The sequence below is a fragment of the Catharus ustulatus genome, chromosome 4 (genome assembly GCF_009819885.2).
Source record: "Catharus ustulatus isolate bCatUst1 chromosome 4, bCatUst1.pri.v2, whole genome shotgun sequence".
Classification (NCBI taxonomy): Eukaryota; Metazoa; Chordata; class Aves; order Passeriformes; family Turdidae; genus Catharus; species Catharus ustulatus.
The window spans coordinates 70,165,602-70,183,658 of record NC_046224.1 but is presented as its reverse complement, the minus strand read 5'-3'; the positions used below and the strand labels follow the sequence as shown (position 1 = coordinate 70,183,658).

Genomic DNA, 18,057 nt, shown 5'->3' with positions numbered 1-18,057 from the left:
GGGGCGGGGGCCGGGCGGCGGCGGCGCGGGCGGGAAGCGGCGGGGCCGCCCCGCCTCGCTTCGGCTCTCCGGCGGGGACCGGCGCAGGACAATGGAAGAGGCGGCAGCGGCGTTGGCGGCGGCGGCGGGGGGGCCGTGCCCGGCGGACCGACCGGGAGTAGCGGCGGCGGCGGCGCTGAGCGGGGAGAACGAGGCCGAGAGCCGGCAGGGCCCGGCGGAGCGCGGCGGAGACGCAGCCCCGCTCAACCTGTTGGACACTTGCGGCGTGTGCGGGCAGCCCATCCAGAGCCGGCGGCCCAAGCTGCTGCCCTGCCTGCACTCGGTGTGCCAGCGCTGCCTGCCGCAGCCCGACCGGTACCTCATGCTGCCCCCCGTCCTGAGCTCCGCGGCCGCCGCCGCCCTCAAGGAGCCGCCGCCGGCGGCGCCTCCCTCCTCGCCCGTCTCCTCGCAAGCCTCACCGCTGCACTGCACGCCCAGTAAGTGTCCCTTCTGCCGTACCCCCCTTTGCCCTGCCGGGGGGTGCTGCCCTCTGTCCCCCGCAGCCCTGTGGGTCGCGTTTAGGGGCCGGGGAGCTGTGGGACCGGGCACCGTGGCTGGGTGCGGGTGCCCGGCCGCGGAGCTGCCGGGGCACGGAGCTGTCGGGACGGGCGCTGCTCGCCAGCGCCAAGGCTGGCGGCGGCGTTGTGCTTTGGCTTGGTTTGTTTTAATGGTTATTTTTTTAAATTTCCCACCTCTGAGGGAAGGCAGAACTGTCGTGGTTTGCCAGGACCTCTCCGTGGGTTGGAGAGGGGCGGTGAGAGCCGGCCTCCCGCTCCGGGCCGTGCATGCGGGGCCGGGCTGCCCTGCTCGGGAGAGCCGGGAGGCGCTGACCCTGGCCGGCGGAAAACCCGACCGAGGGCTGATAACAAGGACAGTAACGTAGCGAGAGAGCAGACTTTTTTTTTATTTTTTTGTAAGCGATGTCAGTAGTGCGGAGCGCGGCCGGAGGGGCGTCCTGCAGGTGTCAGCGGGCGGAGGCTGGGCGGGGAGCGGGGCGGTGATGGCAGCGCTGGTCCGCGATGGGCACCCCGATGGCTCTGCCCGTGCATTCATGCACCACTCACTCGCTAATTACCGCGCCCGAGGGAGAATGCCGCCAGGAAGTTTTGTTCCGTTCCTGTACTGACACGGTAGCCTGTGACTATGTGTTTGGAAAGTACGTATTGCTGTAGGAGATGTGGAATAGACTCGTCCAGTTTGAAACTACTTTCCTATTTCCACCCCCTCCCCAAGTCCTTTTAGCCTAGGTCTAATGGATCGCTTAGTTTTGTTAAAGTTTCGTCTTAGAAAAAAGTGCAAACAAGCATCCTGTAGTGGAAGCTGGGCAAGGTCTTGAGAAAACTGGTATAGGAAAGAAGAAGTGTGATGGAAATTGAGGTAATCGTAGGAATGTGTAGTGAGGGCTCAACTGACAAGTAGTAGCTCCAGGTTGACCATTCTTAAGTCCTTTAAGCAGATTTAAGAAAATTTCGCCATCCTGGCAGAGTTCTGACCAAAGATTACCACTTGAATATGTAATGTGCTTGCAACGATTCATAAAGGAAACATCCTCTTCAGAGAACGAAACGTTTAGTACAGTTAGAGACTTGCTTCAGAGTACCTGAGAAACTCACAAGTATGTTAACAGGACATTTATTCATCCATGTGAATGTCTGTGTTAATATATTCATTCAGTCTTTAATTTTAGCATGTAAAGTATGTCATAGTTAGACTGCCTAATCAAAAGTTATTGGGAATGGGAAAATGGAATGGGAAAATCTGTGAGACCCAAAGCCTATACATTTACGCTTGATTGATTGAGGACATGTTATTGCTCATAGGTCTATGAGTAGAAATGAGAAATTCTGCATGGGAGGAACAGAAAACACAGACTCTGGAGTATGATGAGATATTTCAGGATGAGGTACTTGGAAATAGGAAAGAGGGTTTAGTTACAAACTCAGGAGTTTGTAAGGTAGTGTAAGAGGCAACATCATCATTGTCTTCTGAGATTTGAGGTCATGAACAGCACAGGTCCATTCCCAGATGTTCTGTATAAATATAGCAGAAATAGGGATCTGTAGCTGAATGAGAAATGAGATGCATCATAACAATTAAAAGATTAGTGCTGTTCAAGCATCTGCTTGATAATGAATCACAGCAACAGTAAACTTGTAGCTCTGTTCCTTTTGATTGTGAGTTTGTTCTGTATGAATGACTTTAACAGTACATACTCCCCCTCATTCTACAGATTTGCAGACATGTTGTATTTTTGGTGACAATTATTTTTACCCTGTTGATTTTTCTCCCAAGCTACTTTCATGCTTCCATACTAGAGTTTGTTGTCCAGTGGGAAGAAGAAACTCACTCTCACTTTGAGGCATTTTTTAATATCTTTACTCATCAAATGTTTGCCCTGGTTAAAATGACAGGGACTGTATATTAGCTAGCTATGGCCAAACTTGGTGAAGTGGATTGCCTACTTTCTCTTTTCCAACTGGTACAAAAAAAAAAAAGAGAATTTGAAGTTAGCATTGGGAAAAAACCCACCTGTTATTGTCCAAAACTGATCATATAGAAATTTGTTACTGGAGGAGTTGTTAAATTCTCAGAAGATGGTAGGAAGGACCAAAGTGGTGCAAAACTGTCACCTCTTCTGCTAACACGTTGGGCAAAATGCTGATGAGGAATGACGTGAAGAAATAAACTGAAGAGTATAGTCTTAGAAAGCTGGATAACAAATGACTCTTATGATGAAAATTACAAAATTACTGTGACTAAACTAAAGAATTAAATATCAAGGAAGCTGTTTTTGCTGGAAGGAATGTCCTAAGTAAGGAACACAGTAGAATTGCAAATTTTGAAAATGTCCTGAGAGATCAGCAGACAGGCTGCTTATGTGCCTGCACTGAGCATTGAGTTGCACAAAAAGAAGCCTGAAGAAAGACTGGAAGAATGGAGTCTGTCTTGAACAAAAGAGAGGATGTGATTGAAAAGTGCTCCAACAAACCAGCCTTGTGTGTTGTATGAGTACTGAAATTAGCTGAGAAACAGGTAGCTAAAGAGCTTGAGTTTCAGGAATAATCTGAAGACACTTTTTGTCTTCATTAAACTGTTTCCCAGAAGAAACATTTGTTCACTTTGCTAGAATAAAGTGCCTTCAACTTCCAACATACAGAATTTATCTGTTGGCTCTCTTTCTGTGAAGATTCTAACAACTAATTAAGGAACCGTGAAAGAAAAGACTTCAAGCTTGAAGTGAATTAAGAATTCTGGAGTTGCTCACTTGAATACAAGATTCAACATGGATAACAGCAGACAAGTGGCAAGACATGCAGAGTAGTTTCATGTGACAAATGTTAACTAGTATTTCCCTTGCAGAGGGAAACTGGTGGAGAGGCCAGTTGGCATGGATATATTCTATACTGCCACATGCACTCAGTTTTGAAATAGAATAACTTCTATAGAAAAGAAAACCTGGAGTTTCTGATTTCTCTACCATTCCTGAAGTTGGAGGTGTTGAAGAATCAGCAGTGTATTATCAGACATCAGTGGTATTGGCACTGGAGAGTTCACTGCTTTCTGAATGTCCAGTGGTAGCTTATTTGCTATAGGTAATAACTTTGATATTGCATTGCCAAAAAATGGCTTGTTAGACAGAAAATTATTAACTACAGGGAGTGCTCTGTAAATGTGGCACTCACTTGTGAGCAAGTATCTACAGCCACCTAGCTCTACTAACTATTTGGCTAAATTCACGTGGATTTTCTTTTTGTTTCTCAAATGACCATTCCTTACTGTCCAATTGTGTGAGTTAGCACTGGAGCATACACAAAAAAGGCTGTTATTAGGAGTCTGCCATTTGCCCCAATTTTGTCTGGGCTGCACTTCAGTGAGTGAGTAGTAGCCTGTACTTAAAGGATAGTGTTTGTAATGTGCAGGTCCTCATAGTACTCTTCTGGAATTTTCAAATGTGAGATAGGTACATGAAAGCTGCAAAGTTGGGAGACTGAAATTCTATTCCTTCTCAAAACTTTTAAAGTTGCAAGTAGCCTTGTTTGTTCTTTGTCATAAATCTGTACACAAAGTAGACTTGGGACTGCTGCAGGGAAATAGTTGTGACTGGAACTGCATAGCAAAGTTTTATGCAGGTATCATCACAAAATCTTACTAGTGTCAATCCCAAAACAGTAGAGGGAAACTTTTTTTTCTGTAACTACTTTTTCTGCTCCTCTGTATCAAATCTGTTAGAAGCATATAATGTTGGCACAACCCTATGATGTAAATTCTTGGGGAGTGTCTGCACTAACATTTTAGATGTGTTCAATACATGCTGTTAATTAAGGAATAAATACTTCAGAGTTACTAAACAAGGATTCAGAGGTGTTCATATTTCAGGTTGTTGCTTTGCAAAAACATTTGCTTGGCAGTACAGTTTGAAGTTCTCTAATGATGGAATGAAGACCTTACCCTTGACATCCCCTCACATATGTGGATGGCTCTGCTTTTTTTATTATGTCCCACAGATAGCTTCAAATGCTTTCAGCTCTCACCTGATCTTTATATCTGGACTTTCTGATATCATCACTTCATTTGACCTTGAAAATACAGTTTTTGACATCAACTTGAATTTTGTTACTTGTCTGTTTTGTTACTTCCCTCCTTTAGTTGGATAATGATTGAGATCCTTATTGGTTAAAAGGTTATAATAGTGTCATTTGAGGTTTCTTATGATGAAGTTCAATTTTTCTTCCACGTCTTGGTAGTCTAAGAAGACTTGAGTCTTTTTCTAAATTTGCCACTACAAATGATTATTTCACTTGGTTAAAGTAAATTCTCTTAATGTTTGCCATTACAAAGAGCCGATGTTTTATTTGTGTGGCTCTACACTCACACTTTTACAAACATGGTTGTATTTATGCATCATTTTCACAAGGATCATCTTGTTTCTGTTTTGGTGCATCAGGAAGTGAATTGTTTAACTTCCAACATAAATGAGATTTGGGAGTGCTAATATTTGGCAATAGTGTGTGTTATAGGAATATGTATAGGAAAGACATGTCTAGTTTTCATTCTGTTTTGGATTTGTGCTTACTTTGAATTGAAAATTCCCAGAGTCCCAGAGACTGCATGTGTGAAATGCATTTTACATTGTTACAAGTGAAATAAAGTATTACTGCTTTAATAGCTTGTAATGGACAAATCTCTTGGTTAAAATGTCATGAAGCTAGTAAAAGCTTAAAATATTAATATAAATATTAATGGATAGAGCAAGTTCTTATTTTTCTAGTTAGAGTACTCTTCTTTTAGAGAAAAGTATGCTCTCAAGATATATATGATGGGATATGATACTTACTGTACAAGTGTAATTTGAAGTAGGGATATATTTGCCAAAAGTTACTGCTTTCTCTTCTACCAGGAATTCCATAAAAATCTAGAGGCATGCCTGTGCAGCCTTCATTAAGGCAAGCAACTGCATGTTGTGGAAATAAACTTGCATCATGCTTGCTCTGATATATGTAGAATATAAGTATGTAGTAGATGTTTATTGTCTTATGTATGTAGAATAGTATTTCTAGGGTAGTTTGGATGCATTTGTTTTCTTGCTTCTTTCACCCGTGGAAAGTGGGAGATGGAAAAGCTGAAGGCATCAGGAACATGAGATGAATGATGAAACAACTGCAGTTGCCAAGCTCATTCCAATCAGAAGCCTTAGAAAATTTAGGCTGTAGAAGTTATCAAAATAGCTGTGTAATAGTGTGAAACTTTTTTTCAAAGATTTCTATCCTCGGAGGCCATCATAGCTCTGTTTCAATACAAAATCAGCTCATAATGTCTCTGGTAAGCAATTAGTACTTTTATCAGTGGAAAGGAATTCTAGATCATAAGGTGAAAGGATCATAAGGAAAACAAATATATAATAATGTATTTAAAATTCTCATGTGTATGTGTCCTAGTTTGGAGGACAGGTGTCTGCTGAGAAAGGCAGGAACTTCTCTTTGAAATGGAGAATGTAAACCCCCTCCCTCCAAATTATTATAATTTTGAAATCAAGGGGCTCTTGGGCAAAGATATAGGAATTAGGAATAACAGTTCTTTACTAGGGAAATTAAAATAGAAATACAGTACTATAAAGAAACAAACTCCAAACCCTGACACAGTCAGAGTACAACCTGACACCCCGTCAGGCAGGGTGTTGGTAGCAGTCCCATTCCATGGTGGCTGCATCCTCCTGCAGTGACAGATGTGGTTCAGTTGGAGCAGTGCTCCTGTACAAGGTGCAGTTTCCTTCCAGAGGTCCAGTGGTGATGTGGAGGAATCTCATTTCTTCTGGAATTTAGTGGATAAAGGGGCTACCTTAGAGTTCCAAAACTTCTGTTTTTATCTTGGTAAGAAATGTTGGGATCTTTCTTTTGGCTGGAGCAACTTCCAATGGGATGCAGTAATTTTATCAGTCCCACAGTGGGACTCAATGGCCATTAGCAGAAAATGACTGGCTGGAGGAAGGATGGGTTGTGAAAAGATAAAGAACAATGCCCTGCCTGGTTTCAATGGATGGCCCATTAGCAGAATATCTGCCGTGGAGATAAGGGTCACTGCCCCCACCCTCAACAGATGGTGATAGAATAGATACCTTTTATCACACTCTGTATTGTAACCCAAGACACTTTGTCTAATTGAAAGTGTACTGGGTTGTTTGAATGCTTATAAAAGAGGTATCTCTTAAGAAAATATGTGAAGAGCAAGGAAAATAGTGGTGCATATGTTCTTGAAGAGGCAAGTGGAACAAAGTTTTTGTGGGCTAGCTTATTCCTAGGAAAAATGTTCTGAAGAACTACTCAGTTATGCAGCAGGTTTTTAGCTTGGTCTGCTGAATTCCATGAGTACTACAAACTGACCATGTTCTTTCAACCTGACCCAGTTTGTTAAATTTGAGAAAAGAAATTTTGTTGAAACTGTTGATTCTGAATATAGTGTTGTTAAAGAGACTTGTCTTTTGTACAGGACAAATCTTTATGCCAGTATTGTGTGTGTTTGCTAAGATGCTGTAGGAGGAATTTCCATATTATTTAGTGGAATTTCCCAGTAAGAGTAAACTTGTAAAGCTGGTATTTTCCCTGTCAAGGGAAAAAGTTAGGGGAAAACCAAAAGGAACTTTAAGTGCATGCTAAATAGGACTGTATTTCAGGATGAGTAACTGACTAGATTAAAAAATCCATTATTTCTGAAATTGGAAATTTTGACTTTTAAAAGGTTTTTTGCAGTAAAATGAAATGCTTTCATACAGTGTGGTGGTTTGACCATGGATGGATGCCAGATGTCCCCTTCACATCTGGAAAGGGGAGAGTAAATGTAGCAAAAGGTTTGTGGCTCAAGATAAGGATGGGGGAATCACTCAACAATTATCATCATGGGCAGAACAGACTCAGTTTGGGGAAATTATTGAATTTATGACCAATCATAATCTGAGTAGGATGATGAGAAGAAAATTTTTAAAAAAACCTTTCCCCCACCCATCCCCTTTTTATATTTTTTAAATATAAAAAAATTATATTTAACTTTTATGTGCTGTAACAGTTTTCTGATGCATTCTTTTTTCCTTGGCAAATTTAAAGGTCGCAACAAAAATGTTTTCATAGAAAAATTACAGTGATGCTTTTAAAATTTACCTCAGCAATTAGGTAGCTATGGAGTTGTGTATGTTTAAAGTACATACTTGCACTTCAAATGTGCTTTGAAGGTGTCAGTGCCATAGTTGAACTGACCAAATTATCTGCTTTTTTACCTACTGGCCAGAGAGTATGTATAAAACTGTAAATATTTACCATCAAAGAAAGCATGAAACAGTTGTGTGAAGTAAGGAAGAAAATGACATTTTTTTTACTAGGAAACAGTCTTGTAAAATCAGCTATGAAACCCAAGGTTGAGATATGTCCCTAGGAATGTCCCTAATTACTTGATACCTTCTCTCCAGTGATTCAAGTAAATGCTTATTTGAAGCTTTTATGTGGGAGAGAATTACTTATTACTTTACCTACATTACTGACATGATAGAGGACTGATGTTAAACAAGGTTTCTAGTTATTTTTGAAGTTGATCAGTGGGCTATGGGGAAAGGATGACAGTAAGCAAGGCTCAGCTCTTTGAACTGCACTCATGGGTTTTGAGGGCCCTTGTTTGTAACATGGACTTGGGTCATGGAGACATCCTACTTTCAAAAAAAAATCTGCAACTCTAGTGCTGAATCCTCTCTAAATGGGAGTGCATGGACGGGGAAATGAAGCCGTTTGCCTTCTGAATGTAGAAAGATTTCTGCTTCTGATTAATAACTAAGTTGCCACAGGCAACTTTCTATTAAAATGGAGAGTTTCCCTTTCAACTGTAGTCCCTCAAGTGAATATAGTGCAATTTGAATTAAACAAGACTCTAGTGCAAATACCCTTTGAACTAAAATGATTACCTAATTTGAAAAGTGACTGTGTAATTTTCCCAATGAGCTAACACATCTGTCTGGACTGTAGCTTGTAAAAAAGAAACAGGACTATTTTAAATACATGTTGACTTGGAAACCCCCCCTGTACTTTCTAGGATGTCTACATGAGGTCAGAAAGCATTTAATAAAACTTCATTTGTTTCTAGGTATGTGCTCTAGAGTCTGAGCATGGTCAAGGATGTGTGGAGCTGAAAGGAGGTGAACTAATTCTATAATCCAGCCCTCACAACAAGTTCATGTTGTGCTTAGGTGACTGCTGCTGAACCTGCAGTGTCAGGGTACTTGTAACACTGATGCTCTTAGGGGAGGGCATTCTGGCAGCTGCACAGGGAGTGAGTAGGTGGGAATAAAATAGAGAGTTGCAGCACTGCTGGGACTGGAAAATGAGATTTTAAAGTTGGAGCAAGTTCTAATTTTAAATGCCAGGTGCAGTGCCTCGACAAAACAGTCCAGTTACTAGAAATAAGCAGTATGCAAAATTGTCCTGAACAGCAAAAGTGTGAATTGAAACTTTTTTATTGTTTCAACAGTTTCCAAGTAAGAGTTGGAATTCCTAGCATTGCCCAGAACATCATTTTAGTCTGAGTAGAGCAGTACAGCCTTGGAGTAATAAAGGATGTAACTTAGGCAAAGGAAGTCATGCAGAAGGCAAGTAGGATGCCAGCTCAGCACTGCAAGGCTGACAAAGCAGAAGTTATGGAAAGCAATGATACTGTGCTTACTCAAAAGTGGGGATCGAGGAGCAGCCACCTGAAAGGACACTGATAATTGAAGACCACTGAAAAAGATCCCCAAAGAATCCTGCAAGGACTCTCAATAAGAGGTGTGACTATGTCAAATAAAGTAATGCATATACATCAAGTAAGGGGGATAGCTAGTGAGTATGTCATCACTGTGTGTGATGAAAACCTGTTTGCCTGATGCTCAGGGCTCTTGATTAGAAGGATTCTGGTGCACTGCAATAAGGAGTACCTGCTTTCTCGCACTCAAAACTTGTTAGATAGTTTCTATGTGGCTAATTTCAGTATCACAGCCCCAAAGTCATAAATTAGGGTAGCAGCTAACTCATCAGTTGGACATGGAGATAAAGACAATCTGTTTAGTGGACAGGCTTTGTTGAATGAATGTAGAGCTGTATAATGATGGGTAGTGTCCCATAGCAGGACTTCAGTAATGGCTAAATATCTGGAAACTTTGAAACCCTGGTGGTGTCATATGCCTGACTTAGATTTATCTCTTTCTCGTGTTTACAGATTCCTACCTTTGCTTGCTTAAGCAGTTGCTTTTCAGCACTCAATAGTTCTGTTCCTTATTTGCTTTTGTCTTGTTTGGGGGCCTTTCATCACACATTAGCAGCTATTGTTCTCACTTGTTTTAGCTTATGGACTATTTATTGAGCTTACTAACTACAGACTTGGCCTTCAATAGTTCAGTTTTATCTTCTCATTTCGAGTAGGGAAATCTCCATCAAGTAGGGATCACTGAACTTAGAGTACTTAGATAGTTTAGCTTCATCAACTGTTAAAGGAACTTTATCTTCTTTGAGAAGTTCTAAACTTTTCTTCAGTTCCTTCTCTATGCAAGAAACTCAAATGTGGTTTCAGAGCTTATGTATTAAATGTTGCCTGAGTAAGTATTGCCTCAAAACAGACAGAATTCTTTCCTTGGACAAACACAGGTGGAGGTCAGATGGTTTATCTGAGTGGGAGTCCAGAGATGCTAGCTGCTCTTTCTTCAAATATTGCACTTGTAAGTTGTTAAATAGAATGTTTATTTTCTGCTTTGTAGCAAAGGCAGAGTCCAGTCTTGTGAAAGAGTGTTGAGATGTTTCTGGAATGGAACATGTGTGAGGACCTGTGGTCTTCCCACATCTAGCAGTGAATTTTAAACAAAAAACGAAAGAAATCATTCTTTATCTTGTGTTTGTCATAACTCTTGTCTGTACCATAAGAATGCCTTGCAAGTACTGCTTTTATCACTCAGTGCATAAGTATTTGATATATAGACTTTTGCACTGCCACCATCAGTAAAATTGTGTGCATCTTGATGGACTGTGCAGGGAAATTGTACTCTGTTGCCTTTTGCTTTTCAGAAATGGCCTTACAGCTAGTACAAGTTAGGAGCAAAGCCATGATTTGTGGTAGCTCATGTGTCTTCTAGATTATTATCACAGCCTTTGACACTCAACAGGGCCAAAGATCTCTCCTCAAAATAATGATTTTTAGAAGCTGTTTTGGCAAAATGAAGATGACTGTGTTTATGGGTATCCCAAATGGATTCAGCTGACAGTCTTCTTTGCTGCATTCCATCGCCTTGTGCAAGAGCTGAATGTAGTCTGGGTTCTTTAAGAAGCTAAATGCTAATCTTGCATCCTTTACAAGTCCATTTAGCAATAGTATTATTGTTGTATTGTATTCCAATCTGATTCTATGTACTGTGTGGGTTTTTTTTTCCTTTTCCCTGCTCCCATTTTCACCGAGATGAGGTCAGATTTAAAATGGTTTCTTTGGCTGCTTTTTTTGACTGATCTAAATTATTGAGAATATAGTGTAGGTGTTGTAAGCTGCAGGATGTCTGGCTTCAAACTTTTGCCAGAATCTCTGTTGTTCTGGCTTAAAGTTGTGGCTGTTTGGTTTTGCTTTTTGTTTGTCATTATGCCAGACAAGTAGATAAAGAATCACAATGCTATGGTGGAACCCTTGTGATTATTCCTTAAAATAAAGAAGGAATAGAAGGACAATCCTAGTTCATTGCCAAGCTGGTATTAGATGCCAAGTATAGTATTTCCAGAACTTCATGATCAATTCTCTGAGGCAGTATGGTGCAAGAAGGTGGAAAGAGATTGAGTTAGTCTGAAGGACAGAAGGTGTATAAATGGCACTTATGAAGAACAGTTTTGGTAGGAGATGAATTTTCTTGACCTTCCTTCTTAGTGTTGAGAGTGTCATGCTGGGAAAGCACCTTTGAAGGAGTTCTTCTTTAGTTCTGAGAAAATGGAGGAAACCATAGGAAGACAAGATTTCTTCAGTGGATGTGGATGTTCATTCACATCAGCCATCAGGCTCTGGCTCATGGTTCAGTTACCTACTGCAGATTACAGCAACAGAAGGAGATACTCCATGGGAACATAAGCAGTATCACTGCTGGCTCTGTAACCTGCTGTTCACTCAAAGCTGTAGGGCAGCTGTTAGAAATCCCTGTTGTTCTTATTTGATCAATTAGTGCATCTCTTCAACCCAGAAGGAATATGTTTTATTAGTTACATTCAGTAATTTTCATATTAATGCAATGTCAGAGGAGATGATAACACTGCTTCTTAATTAATGCTGATTCTTACAGGCTGCATAGCCATGTGTGAATCTCACAATGCATGTATTGCTCCAGCTTGGTAATCTTAAAGCTGTGTGGGAACTGGAAACAGCTGGGCACCATGCTTTTTGAACCCTTACAATGGTGCTGGGGCATACTGGGCACATGGAAGAGAAGAATATAAAGTGAGCTGGCTTTTTATTGCTGGCCATCTATACAAAAGTGCAATCTAACTTGCAGTGTACTTGGAGGATATTCTCTTAATGTCTGGTTTTAGATATTGGAGGAAATCTTGCATTTGAAGTTGATGCCCAGTAGTAGATAAGAGTATTAGTGTAGATACTGAAAAGAAGTGGATGTTTTTAAGATGTAATTAATCTGACCAAGTGTAAACATCTGCTTTAACAAGGAGACAACTCATGACCTAACTATTACCTGTGTCTGCAATGACTATGAAGGGAAATTCATGTAACATTTAGATGAATCCCACTGAAGGTATTAAAACTTGGCAACACTGCAAAGAAACTTTATCCATCTTTCAGGTGCAAAATTTTATTCTGTGGAGTCAGCATAATAAATCAGTATTAGTTTTGTGCTGCCATTAAGAGATGCTTTTTCATAGATGCAAAAATCCTGCCTGTGACAAGCTTTATAGTTTAACACCTTTTAAAAACAACTTGTAGTCAGAATAGAGTGGATTTGGGAGTCTTGGGTTATATTACTTAAATAAATTAAATGACTTGGAGCTTTACTTTTTTATTCCATTAATAATGTCTTTCAGAGCACTCAGATTTATCTGATGTAAATGGCAGGAAATAGGTATCTTTATTGTTTTCTCTTATTAGAGTGGGAATTTTTATCAAATATTTTTTATGCTTTACATTGTCTCTGTTCCTGTGAACAGCAAGCTTTAAAAAAAATCTAGAAAATTTTAAAATATTGCCAGGTGGAAATATTTGTTATATTACAGATTTTTAAATATTCAGAATTTATTGATAAATACATAAATTCCTCTTGCTGTTGGGGATCTAAGTGTTGGACAGTGTACTTGGATGGTAAATGTGCTATTACCATAGTGTCATTGAGGAATATACTGAAGAGACATTAATTAGAGACGTTAATTAATCTCTCCACTCTCTCACCAAACAAAATAACCTAAACAAAGGCAGAGCCTATTATTTTAAATCAACATATTATTTCTATGTATTTTAAACAGCCATTCCCTGTTTTACAGATGAATTTGATGAAGTTTTCCATTATATTTTGCATCACTGTAATCTGTATTTTGAGATAGTTTGAAGGAAACATAATAGAAGTCTTGGTGACTTCTGATCTCTGTCCTTGAGAAATGTCCTTGAGAACTTGAAAATAAATATTCATGTAGCAGAATATAGACAAATGCCATGAACACTGCAGTTCACAAGTTGATGGCTCAGAATATTGACACTTCAGCATTTTAATCTTAGTTTTCATTTGAGGCTACAGACTGCAGTTGGTTAGGGTGCAAAGATCTGTGTGCCTCAGTTGTGCTCTCCAACAGGAATTTAAAATCACAATATCAAAAATACATGGCATAGAATAGGCAGGTAAATTTAATTTCAGCTGTCTAAACTAGAACAGACTATCTTCTGCCATTTCTGAATTTTTGGGATGCCTGTAATATTTTAAGACGGGCTGGTAAATGTGCTGCACAACCCACAGGTTCTTTCTGGAATAGTAGCTGGAAGCCAGGCAGGATATTACCCTCAAATTAGGTATGTCTGTTTAGGCACCTGAATTGCTCCCCTGGGGCTAGTGGCTTCGAAAATGAGGGCCAAGAGGGTGGTTTGCTGAGTCTCTTGGTTAGTTTCCAGTTACTGAGTGGTGAATATATTGAGAATGGGGGAGACTTGTGAAGGGACAGATTGTGAGGATGCATTTGAGCCCTTGAAGAAGAGAGGGGGGGATAACATGGGCTAGTCAAAGGCCTTGAGTTGCACTGCCATTCCTGGTTGGATGACATTTATACTGAAATGCTCAGAGTAAAGCCTGTTGCCTACTGTTGTTCTCACTACTGTGTCCAATTTGGTTCCCTTAATATGATCCAAATTCTTGGGAGTTATTTTTGAGGATTTTTTTACCTTCACATCTGCTCAGTGTTGATGGGAACAATGTTAGCTGGAGCTAAACAGAAGTGGGCAAAATGCTCCAGAGTGGCACATGTTGGAGTGTAGTTTTCATCCTTTCAACAAAGAATTGAAAAGAACTCACTCCTTCAGTGCCTGAGAAGGGCTTGGTTCTTTGAGTTGTGACTGGCACAAACTGTCCAAATGATACTCTGCTAACCTGTGTTTTTATAACTATGATTTCTGGGAATAGATGCATTGTACTCACAGCTGGTGGTAGATGAGAACTCAAAAAGATGAAGACCAGAGTATGAAATGTAGTGCTACAAAGAAATGATTATTAGCTGTGTTGTGCTCTAAGGCAGGGTCCATCTTCATACCAGAGATTCTGACAGCAAAATTTTTTTATCCCAGTCATCTTTTTAAAAAATTAATTATTACATGTTAACATGCTGCTATTATGGAGAAAGGTATTCATTTCCTTGTTCCAGAGACACATGGATACAATGGACTGGAGCGCTGTTGGCAAGATCCTAGAGTATCTGCAAAATGCTATTTCAGTAGAATGTATAAATCTAAACAGCATTAAGTCCACTTTCAGAATGTTATTTCAAAATGACTGATCAGAAAAAAAGATGCAAGAATATCACAGAATCCTAAAAATCTTTGCATGTTATATGTCTGAATTCATTACATACCATTTGGAAATACTTGACAATTTCAGGACTGGAAAGAATGTATTTTAATTTTGATGAAAGAAATGCTCATCACAGTCAGCAGTGACAATTGGCTTGTTGGCAGCTTCTGCATCATTGTTTAAGCATGTTCATTGCAAGACAGTGAGACTTATTGTTCATCATCTTGTACTTAAACATTGTCTATCCCACAATAACAACGTTTTCTTTTGTTAGCACTATGACACTTCTTAGAATTGTGTTGTTGAAGAAAATACATTGGACAGCTTTGGATGTGAATGTAAACTCTGCCATCAGAATTTCTTAAGGTATTCAGAAGTGTCTGGAGAGTCAATCCTTGCAAAATGTACAATTTTTGAAGTCTAATACATGCTATCTAAAATGTTTGAAGATTGGGCATGTATAGCAAGGACAATGAACCATTTCACAGAGCAGCTGAAATATTTTAATTCAGCTCTGCAGTGCTTTCCAAGAAAGTCAATGTACTGCAGCATAAAAACTGGCCTGTAACACTCTTCCAGAGGGGGGATTACAGCTAATAGTCTTTGTCTGGTTTTCATTTATTTGCATTTTAAAGGATTTAAAATACTTTATATTAACAGTTAATTAATTATCATTTTAATAAACTTTCTGCTAGATCAGTGGTGGGTTGGAATGTTTATATCTTGGCAGTAGGTGCCAGTTTTCCCTTGAGATGTGCCTGCTTATTGGTTTAACCTATCTCCCCTCTACTAGCAGCAGCAGGCTGTCACAACTAGATGGGAGCAGCTTTTTCTGGAACAAACTGGTTTGAAGAAGTTGCCAATTTTGCAGCACCAGTAGTGGCTTAATGAGAAGCAAGAGGAAAGCAGTAATTATTTTAAAAATTGATTCAGATGTTATTGCACATGATACTGCCTCTCAAATTAAGTTTTCTAAGTGTGTGTTCTTAAGTGGGAAACATGACCTGTGTAAATATAACCAGCTTACCCTCAAAGCCATGCATTTTAATGAAAAGCCTTGCAAGTATTAATGGTATCTATAGAAGGAGCAAGAGGAGAAAAGAATCTGTAGCTCACAGTTGCAACACTTTAATTTTTTGTGTAGTTATGTTAAAAATCTTATAGCTGGTGCTGCCTTCAATTTCTGACATACCTTTTATTAGTTTTAATTAGCATGTCCATGTTTTAGACATTTTAACTGCATGTGTAACTTGCTGTTAATATTTTTTTTTGTTCTGAAACCTGTATAGTTAGAATTTCAAGCAAAACATCTGTAAAAAACTGGGAAAGATTGCTGTACAAAACCCTAATTATTTATTCTGTAATGACTGTGTTGTTGCAGGTAAAATTGCCAGTTGCTTCTGAGCACTCTATTTAATAAAGAGAGCTCTTTTTCAGAAAACTAGTGGGTTTTTTTACTAATTTAATCTGAAGAAAGGGAACTATTAAATCCTCCTTTTTTTAGTACAGCACTTTGCATCTACTAACAAAAATACCCTCTTGGATCTACAAATCATCATCCAGTGGCTTTATTAAATTGGCTCTGAAACCTGTTTGCAACAGTGAAGACGCAAAAGAGCCAAAATTGAGGCAAACCAGAAGTCTCCTCCTATTGTCTTGGGAGGCTTCAGTGGTCTCAAATGTACTCCCAGGAAATTGAATTTCTAGTTGAAAATAATACTGTATGAGCTAGAAACCCATTCCACTGAATGGCTTGAGATGCCCTTGTGGGTGCAGCATGTAACTTGTGAAGAAGACTAAGAAAGGGCCATGATTTTTCCTACCTAAAATGCAGTCTAGCATTCCTTGAAAGAGGTACACATGTTCCAAGCCTGTAGCCAGTGGGGGAAAACACTTTTCTTTCCTAGCACAGCCCCACTGGGTCCATATTGCAGTCCCTAGTCCAGCTCACTGCGAGGCAGCACAAATGTGTCAGTTACCATGGGATAGAAGTGAAGGAGCGAGGAAGCCAGCATTGCTGCTTTTGATAGCATTGTAGTGTCCTGGCCAGGTTCAAGCAAAATCTGAATGTGAGGTTCCACAACTAGTAATTTCACGATTATAAGCCGCACCATTTTGACTCAAATTTTGGTCCAAACCCGAAGTGCGGTTTATAATCAGGTGTGGCTTATATATGGACAAAGAACAAAAAGTTGCTGTTTTAGTTTGGAGGACAGGTGTCTGCTGAGAAAGGCAGGAGCTTCTCTTTGAAATGGAGAATGTAAACCCCCTCCTTCCAAATTATTATCATTTTGAAATCAAGAGGCTTTCAGGCAAAGATATGGGAATTAGGAATAACAGTTCTTTTCTAGGGAAATTAAAATAGAAATACAGTACTACAAAGAAACAAACCCCAAACCCTGACACAGTCAGAGTACAACCTGACACCCCGTCAGGCAGGGTGTTGGTAGCAGTCCCATTAAATGGTGGCTGCATCCTCCTGCAGTGACAGATGTGGCTCAGTTGGAGCTGTGCTCCTGTACAAGGTGCAGTTTCCCTCCGGAGGTCCAGTGGTGATGTGGAGAAATCCGGTTTTCCTCTGGAGTCCAGTGGAGAAAGGGGCTCCCTTAGTGTTCCAAAACCTCTGTTTTTATCTTGGTAAGAAATGTTGGGCTCTTCCCCCTGGCTGGAGCAACTTCCAATGGGATGCAGTAATTTTATCAGTCCCACAGTGGGACTCAATGGCCATTAGCAGAAAATGACTGGCTGGAGGAAGGATGGGTTGTGAAAAGATAAAGAACAATGCCCTGCCTGGTTTCAATGGATGGCCCATTAGCAGAATATCTGCCGTGGAGATAAGGATCACTGCCCCCACCCTCAACAGATGGTGATAGAATAGATACCTTTTATCACATTCTGTAACGTGTGGCTTATGTATGGACAAAGAATGAAAAGTTGCTGGCACCCGGAAGTGTGGCTTATACTCAGTGCGGCTTATAATCGTGAAATTACTGTACTTGGTTTTTCTGTGAGAATGCTGCTAAGAAGGGTGGAGGTCTTCTCTTTTACTCCTACTCCAGAGCCACGTATGCTTGATCCAGCTCCCTTTACAGCTGAAAAAACAGTTTTTCTGATTCTAAGAACCAGCTATTGAGATGTGCCTCTGCTCAAATGAAGATTTGAACAAGATCATATGCTGAAGTCAATAATACAGATTTTATTGAACATGGAATGTCAGGGAGAAAGGTAGAAAGAAATGGAAAAGAGAGCAGAAGGAGAGAGATCAGGTAGAAGATAGTCACCACCTGTAGATCCAGTGTCCTTTTGATCCTTCTTCACCCCTGGACTTTTCAGTAGTGGGAATCTCCAGGTCTTTTCACTATTCATGCATATTAGCAAAAAACTGAATTACTGCTCCTTGGCTACACAGTTGTACTCTTCTATTGGTTAATTGATTCCCTTGCTTCTAATGCTAATTAGTCCTTGTACTCAGTCTTCCTCTTTGTTTGTGTTGG

At 40.2% G+C, this 18,057-nt stretch overlaps 1 protein-coding gene across 1 annotated transcript in view; it reads left to right on the top strand.

The window, feature by feature from the left end:
• Positions 1-74: 74 nt before the first annotated feature.
• TRIM24 (tripartite motif containing 24) overlaps positions 75-18,057 on the top strand; it is a 56,857-nt gene continuing 38,874 nt past the window's right edge. The window contains exon 1 of the mRNA XM_033059021.2: positions 75-476. Within this exon, the coding sequence (XP_032914912.1) occupies positions 92-476 (385 nt within the window). The 5' untranslated portion in view covers positions 75-91. The remainder of the gene's footprint in view (positions 477-18,057) is intronic.